General features: G+C 40.5%; 1 protein-coding gene and 1 long non-coding RNA gene across 6 annotated transcripts in view; one reads left to right on the top strand and one right to left on the bottom strand.

The window, feature by feature from the left end:
* LOC110396724 overlaps positions 1 to 645 on the bottom strand; it is a 26745-nt gene extending 26100 nt beyond the window's left edge. Inside the window, exon 1 of the long non-coding RNA XR_002437206.1 lies at positions 515 to 645. This is a non-coding gene — a long non-coding RNA (uncharacterized LOC110396724). The remainder of the gene's footprint in view (positions 1 to 514) is intronic.
* SLC35F3 (solute carrier family 35 member F3) overlaps positions 7 to 9854 on the top strand; it is a 152369-nt gene continuing 142521 nt past the window's right edge. Inside the window, exons 1-2 of one of the 5 annotated variants that reach the window (XM_021392558.1) lie at positions 7 to 257; positions 439 to 668. In XM_021392558.1, the coding sequence (XP_021248233.1) occupies positions 205 to 257; positions 439 to 668 (283 nt within the window). In that variant the 5' untranslated portion in view covers positions 7 to 204. Of the gene's footprint in view, positions 258 to 438; positions 669 to 1585; positions 1659 to 2591; positions 2685 to 5519; positions 5591 to 9854 lie in introns of those variants that run through there. The other 4 variants (XM_021392556.1, XM_021392560.1, XM_021392561.1 and 1 more) reach the window with 4 other exon arrangements.

Here is a 9854-nt window from a genome sequence, read left to right as displayed (position 1 = left end):
AGCGCCTCGCAGCCGGCAGCGGCGGCCCGCCCATCGCCCGCCCGCCTCTCCTCGCGGGGTAGTGCCGGCCCGGGGACCCTCTGCGGTGGCCGCCGCCTCCTCGCCCGCTCCGTGCCTCCTTCCCGCCTGGTACCTGCCGGTGAGCGCCGCCGGCTCGCCCCGCCGTGAAGTCTGGGCGCCCCGCAGCCCTCGCTGCTGCTCCCCATGGGGATCCGGGAGTTCCCCAACGGCTCCGCGCGGGGCAAAGCCGGCACCCTGTGAGTACGGCCGCGGGGCGGGCGGGAGGGACCGGGACACCCACCCTACCCCACCCCACCTCACCTCACCTCACCCCACCCCGGCCCATCCCGGGGCACCTGCGGGGAAAGTTGGAGCCTTGGGGCCGCCGCGCGTTGTCCGGAGGGCGGCGGCCCCTGACGGCCTTCTCCCGGCCCCCAGCGGCATGCGGCGCTCCCCCGATGTCAGCCCGCGGCGGCTGTCCGACATCAGCCCGCAGCTGCGGCAGCTCAAGTACCTGGTGGTGGATGAGGCCATCAAAGAGGACTTGAAGTGGTCCCGCTCCGTGGAGGACCTCACCAGCGCTTCCGTGGGGCTCACCTCCATCGAGGAAAGGATCCTCCGCATCACCGGCTACTACGGCTACCAGCCCTGGGCCGCCAGCTACAAACGTGAGTCCCGGCGCGGGGCTGCCGGGGTTGGGGGGGTTGAGTTTGCGCCGGTAGCCCTCGGGCAGGTGCGGGGGCGCGGGAGCGCTCGCAGCCACGAGTTACGCTGCTGAGACCAAGGGACGGGTGCTGGTCTCAGTGCTGCGGGCGCGCTTGGGATGCTGATAGCTGCGTTTGTGGCAGCTGTGAAAAAGCCCGTCTGCGTTCATCCGCACTCTGTTTTCCAAAGTGACGCTTTTGGAGACTGTCAGGTTCTCGCAGTATTTAATCTCAGTTTTGTGCCTTTCTTATGGCTATGGTGCTGTTTCTTCCATATTCCTGCACTTGAGCAAGAAACTTCCTACGATATCAGCGAGGAGAAGCCTAGCTGTGTTCCCCATAGGCATGACTTACAAAGGCAGTGAGACCTCGAGGGGGCTATGGTGCAGCGGCCAGAGCTTTTGCATGTAACGCTCCCTATCTCTTGCCTATGCTTTATCTCCGCGGGGATAACTGCATGACTTAACGAGTTCTAAAAATAAGTTACCCATTAATTGAAGTCATAAAACAACCAAAAATACTTTTAATGTTATTTGTGTTGTCACAGGGTTTTTGTTGTTGAAATGATCGTGCTCTAACAGAAGTGGTCGCTTTGCTGGGCATGTGGGCTCTGACCAAGTGATTGTTTTCACGTTCCTAAGTGTAAACATCCTGAAATGTTTGCTCATTGATCATCTCCTTGCAAGTGTGCTTCATCATGAAAGTGATGCAAGAAAGCGTGGTACACAGCATTTGCTCCATTTTTCACTGAGGAAGAGCTACTTCTGATTGCCTGATAAATAGGGCTTTACTGATGAAAATTCTTCTCTAAGAGCTTTTATTTATTTTTTTTTAAATTATTTTTCACCACAAGTATCTGATATTTGCTACTTTACTCATAGGGAGTATGGGATTTCTGTAAGAGCAGTTCCATTGCGTGGATGGGGACCATTCCTGAGAGTAAAGCTTATTCAGGTCAGTTTTCAGGATCTGATCTTGTGTTGGTGCCAGACTCGGTTGGATGTTGGTGCCTGCATCTGACACAGTGACTAATAGTCCAGCTGAAGTAGCACTGAGCCACTGTGGCAGATCCTTCTGAAATAATAAAGGTCATGCTAACTCCTCAATTACAACTTTGTGTTGAAATGTGTAACTGTGTCTGAAAAAGTTAATTGCAAGCCTAAGCTTGCTAGTCTTGTTACATTTTTCTCTTGTAGCTCATTCTGAATAACGAAAATGTATACTGCAGTTGCAGTGGAATACAAATACACAAATTGTCTGAGTTTCTGAAGTTTGTGCCTAAGAATAATAGGTAATAGGAAGTCATTGTCAATTTTAAATCTGGGTTGATAGAGGTGTAGGAAAAAAAAACAAACACCCAAAAAGGAAAGTCCCGTCTTTCTAGCTGGTATAACATGGCATGGCTGAAGTAGAGCTGTGTTGATGTATGTCAGCTGAAGAGCTGACTGAATGCATGTAAAGGGGGTAGATCATCTAAAGTGGGAAGTTAACTTTGGAATGGCTTCTTTGAAACCTCTTTAATTAGCCCATCAATTTGGGTTTAGGCAGTTAGGCTTGGGATATGGATTTTCCTTGTGACTTTCAATTTAAGAGGTTTAATTGGCCCAAGAACTGCAATCAAGCAATTTTTTTAAGCTCAAATTACTCCCTTGTGCTTTTTGTCATCTTACCGTGTGTGCTTGTAGATGCTTGTGTTGTTGGCGCTCTGTAAATAATGAGTATAATTAATAAATTGCATGAATAATGAATCTGCGTTCTGGAAAACAAGTGAGTAATCTTTTCTGATCTGATTTTATCTGTATATTTCTGTGACGTTCTTTTTATTGTAATTAAATCACCTGCAGGGCTAGACCTCTTTTTTCCCACACAAAGCAGTGTTCCTCCTATACGTCATTTAGACTGTTTATATGTATTTAAAATTGAGACCTCCAGGAACCTCTGCTAGTTTTTAATGAAACTCCATGAAGGTAACCACCAAAGGTAATCAGGGAGAGTGTTGTCATGATCCCCAAATTGTCTTGGGGATGACTTCTGTTGGGGTAAAGGACTGACCTTTTAAAACAGATTGGGATATCTCAAGGTTACAGATCAGCTCCTGTGTTTAATATACTCATAAATAAGATGGAAAGAGAGGAGGAAGAAGTGAAAGTTTGCTGAAATCATAAAATACAGATTGGATAGAAATGGAAAGGACTCTGTTTTGCTCTAGGGAGAACTGGTTTAGTCAGGTGAATAGCACAGATGTTAGCAAATGGCACTTAGTATCACAAATAGAAGCCTCGTGTTCCTTGGAACTGCTAAAATGACCAGTCCAGCCTGTAAAGTTTCACATCACTTCATCAGCTGGTGAGAAGGAATAGGCTGGGACTGTGCGCGGCTCAGTGAAGACCTCTGCTGTTTGTCTGTACTTGCAAACCAGATTTTGGGAACTGGAATAATGTAATGTGCTTTTGTGTTATTATGATGCCTTCAGAGAATTTAGTGGTACAGCCTAGTGAAATATTGTGCAATATTGGTTGTTTAAGAAAAACAAAATATTAAAGAAGGCTCTAAGATGAGTAAGGGAAAGAATACAGACATTGTATAGAGAGTCTCAAGAGATCTGGCTGTTCATCTTAAAGAGGTAATAACAGAAGTGTGTAAGGTACTGGTGCATGTTGCTCAGGCATATAGAGTTTTTCTTCTTACTGCATGATAAAAGGAAAACAGATCAAAACACTCAACCTGAGAAGCCATCAATTGATAATAGAAAAAATGTTTTTTAAAGAAACATACATTTTGTTTTTGAGATAACAAATTCAAGGGACTGTTGATCTTGCCACTGCTGTAAATTACAATGGTTTGGGAAAATACTGGAGAGAATATTAATCTTCATTGTTCATGATACAGATTAGTGGGAGAGGAGACCATATTCATCCTCAGGGTTTCTTGCACTTTCCTCCATAGCCTCTGCCCATCTTTAGAAAGAGGATAGGAGCATGGCATGATCCAATCTAGCAGTTCTTTCTTTTTTGAAACTCTTGCTACTGAGTTTCAGTGTAATAAAATATGGGAATAACTGCTCTTGAGTCTAAATCAAATATTCATATTTTTTTCCATGGGGATAGTTTTGAAGCATCTGACTTAAATTCTCAAATGCAAAGGCAAGGGGGAAGAAATACGCAAGATGCAGTAGAATCATACTTTGATACAGGTACATCAATGATAGAACTCAGTATTTATGCAATCATTGATATCAATGAGAAGTATGTTAATAGACTTTTTTCTTTTTAATTAGCACATAGGAATCAAAGAATTTTGCTTAAAGAAAAAAAAAAGCCACAAAATTTGCAGATCCCAGTAACAGCCTTTTTGTTGTTTGTAGATCAAACCGTTGTTAGGACTGTATCATCAGTGCTGTTCTTTCATGGAGGTGAAGTAAATTACCATGGTTTCTCTCTCTAAAAGCCTGTGAGTTATGTTTGACAGAAAAGACAAGGTGAACAACCATATTTTAAGTTTCCATTGGGCATTTACGTCAGTGGGAATTAGGCTTCTAAATGTTTTTTTTGCAAGTACGTTACCTAAGAACTTTTCTGTACTTGAAACATACAGCTGTCACTGAACTGTTGAACAGTCTTGCTGATCTGTATGGAAGACAGTCTATTATAATTACTGTAGCAATTGATAGGAAGCTTTTTTCCACCTGAAACACACAAAGCTAGCACCTTTGTCAAACATTATTTTCTGCACTGGCTAGGTCTGTTCTGTAGTGATTTAATGCTACTGTCATTACGTGATTAGTATTTTAAATACATTCATGTGGATTTAAGTCAGCTATCCCAATTTTGCAGTCTGCCCCTTCCTACAGGTCATCTATGCACGTCTGCTCCTTGTTTAAGATTAGGGTCTGTCTTCTAAAGGAGGGACTTTTGTCCATCTTTAGAACATGTTCTTAAATACAGGCTTGCTACAGACAAATCAAGGTTATAGGTGTCCCCCTCTCCTTTTAGATGACTGAGAGACCTCTTAGCATCACACTTTTATTCAGTTATGTACTTTGTGTGGTTGCAAGTGCTACTCACAGAAAGAATATTAGGAAAATACTGTGTACTTCTAATTCACCTAAGTGCTATTTAGTGGGAATTAAGTACGTAGTTCATGGCTTGTGAACATTCTGGAGACTTTGGCCTTGTATGTAATTCCAGATAGTTGCAGTGACTTCTTTTAAGCGGCCTGTTGTTCTTCAAGTGGAATGGAAAATTGTGTCCACCAGTTTTGAGTACTTCCTGCTCTACTCCTCCCTGCTGGCTTAAGAGCGGTTCTCTATTTTTAATGTTTCTCCACTGCTACTTCAACAACACTACAAGCTCTGTGGTTTTAATGCCCAGATTATCAGCGTACTACATACAGCACGTAGCACAGAAGGTCTTGACCTGGAGATGGAATTAAATACTATTACCTGTGTAATATAAACAACATGCTGGAACACACTGGCTTACAAATCTTCAGAATGAATGTCTGACTATGAAAATGTCACAGTTACTGAACTTAGATATCCTTTCAAGGGAGTGTCAGTTTTAGCTAATTAAAAGTATGAGCATTTTAGCCTTACAGATAGAAGTTATACAGCTGAAGACCAATGTTTACAGCTGATGGTCTGCTTTTCACATGGAATTCACATTGAATGCTGTAATTTTCACAATTGTTAAAAGCAAATCCAATGGGGTTATGAATCAGGATAAAAAATATTAATGTGTGAAATTTGTGCAAGTACTGTTTTTGTAGTATTTACGGCTGAGTGAGAACTTAACTTGTTTTTGAACTGGCATACAGGAATCTCCAGAAGTTCAAAGACAGAAGCTGAGGAGCAATTCTCTCTGAGGAAAGCCATTTTCAGGCCAACTGTGAGCAAATAATTTAAAACTCATACTTGCTTTCCACTACATAAATATGAGGGTCATGCTCTTATAACTGAGGCGGTACTTGGATGATACCTTTTGTGTTGCTGTTTCTATGCTCAAGTCATTACGTGAGAATCTTGGTTTTCAGGTGAGAACATGGACTAACCTCTAGATCTTTTACTCTGGGAGAAAGACTTGTTTGTATGCCCTGGGATCGATTTATCGGTCAAAATCCCACAGGAGTTTAAAAGAGAAGTAAAAATATGTGCCTTACCTCATTGTTTTAAGCCAGATTTATGGTGTTTAAGGCTTAATTTGTTTTTTCTTCCTAAAGCTCTTTGGTAATAGTAACATAACTAATTGTTCCGCTATCAGAAAAAGCTAAACAAAGCCTGGTCACTCCTACAGGCAAAAGAGAAGAAGGGTTATTGATTGCATTGCAACTTTAAAAGTATTGTGGCATAGTTGGTTCAACTGTCACTCTAGTTGCCTGCTGCAAGCTAAATCTATGTGTGATTTTATACAAACCAGAACTATTACTGGCTTACATCCACGTGACAGCTCGCACAAAACTCCTGAAGCCATTTCCCTGTATGTATGGCACCTGAGAATACCTGAGCGACACTGAGAATAACTGTTCTCAGAAACAGTCTATCAAAATACTTCAGATACCTGATCCTAAGTTTGTAGTGGATGTCCCAAAATGTTATGGGAGAGTTTTCTTTCTTTTATGTTTTATTTTTCTATTGGTAAGAGAGTGCCTTGGCTCCAGTGGGCTTTAACTCTCTGGGTGGTCTTGCAGTTGAGAATGAGAGTGGAAGAGCAATATCTGGTCAGGAGAGACAGGGCAAAGGAGTACAGGAGATTAATGCTGAGCAGCTGCAGAGGTACCATGTGAATATTTAGATGGAGATCAAACAGCCTGTCATAAGTTTCTTTTTCAAGACAATTCCAATGGAGAAAAGACTTGAGGTTCCCTGGCTTTTTCAGGTGGTAAGGAAAATATCTTTGGGCCAATACTAAGCAGAAAACTGCTTCCTCTTATAATTTGGACTTCATTAAACACAGATTTCAAGTTTTAAACAGTCCATGGGCAAGTCAAGCAAATTGCAATTTAATATGGTTTACTAAATATTTTGAATTATTTAGTAAATGTTTGGCAAATTGCAAATGTTTAGTGAATGTGTTTACTAAACACATTGTAGTTCAGTAAACAAATACTACAATTGAGTAGTGTTACCACCACTTTTAGCTAGGCAGTCAAGTAAACATTTTTTTTATATTGACTTTTTACAGTGAAGAAACTAAAAATTGCAACCCACAACATGCATACTTTTTTGTTTGTTGATTATTTGAACAAATTAATTGATTGCTTTCCACTTCTTTTTCTTCCATGCAGCTCTAATTATATGCCATGTACAGTATGCTACTTATGCATAACAGTTCATGGAATAGTAATTTGGGAGCTCTTGGCTTTCAGCATTAGCTTTATATCCCTTAACATAAATGTTATCACTGAATGTTGGTTTTTTTTTCCAGTGGAATGTACCACTGAAATCTCTGTTGTGAGAATCTACTAGAAGAGCTACTTGTGTTTGTGAAGCTGGGGCTCATGTTAGCAAGCTTGAGAAAGCACTAACTGGCATTTGAGACTCCTTTTACTGGTGAACTGTATATGTATATATATGTCTATGTTTATATACAATTATATACAATTGATATAGAATAATGAGGGAGTAAACTAGTTTGCCTGAACTGTATTTGGGAACTATTAAGGGTTAAGCAAATGTTTGTTTTTGAAGCAATTTTGCATTGGGTTTATGAAGTTGTATTTGCCTTTATTGAGGAGTCCTTCCTTTGTCAAGGACATTTCTGCAATAGATCTGGAGTGTACCATGTGATATGTGTAACAGCATTGCAATCTGGCTGCAAAGTTTGTGCTGAAATACTGTAATATCAGATATTGTTGTGTAATTGGAGTATTACTGAAAGACAAAAACACAAGGAAAGGACTATTGGTCCCAGATGTTTATCTTCTTGAAATTGCTTAGTTCATCGCCATTGAAGCCCATTAGCCTCAATGGTAATTTCACCAGATCCTAGTAGTTGTGATCTAATCTGCCTTTAATATAGTGAGGTGTTTTTGTTCCATATTCCTGATGTAAATCAGAAGCTATTAATGCCTGCTGCCATTTAGTGGAAGTCAAAGAGGCCTCCAGATGAAAAGAGAGAGCGAAAAGTTACATAAAGGCAACTTTGTCCCTCCTGCATAGAGCTCATACCTGAAGGATCTGAGGGTGTAGTTCTGACCCTCTCTTTGGAAGTGGAAGCCTTAGGCTTTCTACTATTGCTAGCGAATGATTACAACTCTAAGAGTAAAACAGTGAGCCCATTGGTTTAGAGAAAGATCCTATGAAGGCTGGGTGGGAATTTCCTTGGTGGGAACCATGATCTGCAGATAAATTTGTATCTTACTGTAGAACCTGGTTGCAGGGATGATGTTCCCTGTTTTCATTTTCTTTAAACTTTGGTATGCTGTACTTGGTCATCTCCCCTTATTAAAAAAAAAAAAAAAGTTCATTTAAGTGATTTCAGACTCCTCACTTTTCTCCTGACCTTGAGGATCATAGGGTTAATTTCTGTACCAAATCTACCTTATCTTACATCCGGTCATATTTTTTTCCTATTACTATTTCTGGTCAAGGTAAGAATTGGGCTTTTTCTGACAGTGCCTATTTCAGTAGTTTAGGGATCTAGGTGGCTTAACATTTAGAAAAATAAGGATGACATCATATAGCCAACAGGAAATATTAGCTCAGTAAGTCCATCATACAAGGCAAGGTAATTTGATTATTTGAGCTACTCCAGAACCAGGACGTATAACTAGCTGCAAGTGAAATAGTTGCATTCTTCCTAATAAGGCCTTGATCTTGCAATTAGCTATTCTCATTGCTGTAATTGGTTCTTGTGCAATAGTTTGTGAAAACAGGCCTTAACATCTAACCGGAGCAAGCTTGTTTTCCATTTTGAAAAGTGCTGCAAAATTCTGACAGTCCTACTAGCATATAAATAGTAGCTAGTAGAGGTAATCCAATAGGAATATTCCAAAGAGTTTTATCTTCTCTTTCTCTGCTTTGACATTGGAAATAGCACTGCTTTGATGGTTTTCCTTAGTGTCTCCTACACAACAGCTAAAGGTACCAAAGTAGTGTGGAAGCCTATACATTTTACTTTTAAACTGGCTGGCAGCAATGTTATTTGTGAGTCCCAGCATACTGCGATGTGGCTTTGCAAGGTCTGTGCAGCTGTATGAGTGGATCATGGGCTTGTGCTCAGCTGCAAAGTGAACTAAGAGCCTACCTATCCCTTCTGAGATCTTGAGCTTACATGATGCTGTCTTCATGGTCATGTCCTGTTTCCTTATATATATATATATAATATGAAGACAGCATATATATATATATATAGGACTATATATATAAGGAAAGGACTATATATATAAGGAAAGTACTATATATGTATATATAAGGACTGTATATATATATATAAGGACATTCTTTTATTTATTTGTTGAAATACACAGCCAGTACTTTTTAGGGCAAACTAACATGGTAATATACTCTTTCTGGTAATCATCTTAAATTTTTCAGTGTATCTAGACCATAGTTACCACTTACGGTTTTAGGTAGCATATTCCATGGAACAACAATTAATAACAGCAAATGTATTTGACCTTGTCTTTCTGCTGAAATTGTTTTTGCTATATAGTGTTTAGCTTTACAATATCCTGTTGTCCTGGTAACTTCTCAGTTGAGGATCTTTCTTCCTTTCAGAAACAAGAAGCTTATAATGTAAAGAAATATGTTTCAGAGGCCAGTTAAAAAGGAGAAATTACAAACTAATGTAGAACTAGGAAAAGGTAGGTATGCCATTGAAGTCCTACACTAGCTACATGAACATGAGTTTGTGTACATAGGTTAACATGGAGGAGTAGAACTACTGTTTCACAGCATGAGGGACTTCAGGAGGCTATCTGATTCCTGGTCAGTTTTTCCAGCTTGCCACATGAACCTGGGAGAATGTATGAGGAGAACACCAATACATCTCAAATCACTGTATTCCCATGGTTGACTTGTAAGGCTTATAATGATCCTCTTAGATGTGCAACATAAAATTTGACCTCCAGCTCCTGCTCATAAAATTATTTTGCTGTCATTGGAAGACCTTAATAAAAATTGTCCCAGAAGGCTAAAAAGGAGGTGAAAAT

Source organism: Numida meleagris, chromosome 3 (assembly GCF_002078875.1).
Source record: "Numida meleagris isolate 19003 breed g44 Domestic line chromosome 3, NumMel1.0, whole genome shotgun sequence".
NCBI classification, from domain to species: Eukaryota; Metazoa; Chordata; class Aves; order Galliformes; family Numididae; genus Numida; species Numida meleagris.
This window is presented reverse-complemented; position numbering and strand designations above follow the sequence as displayed.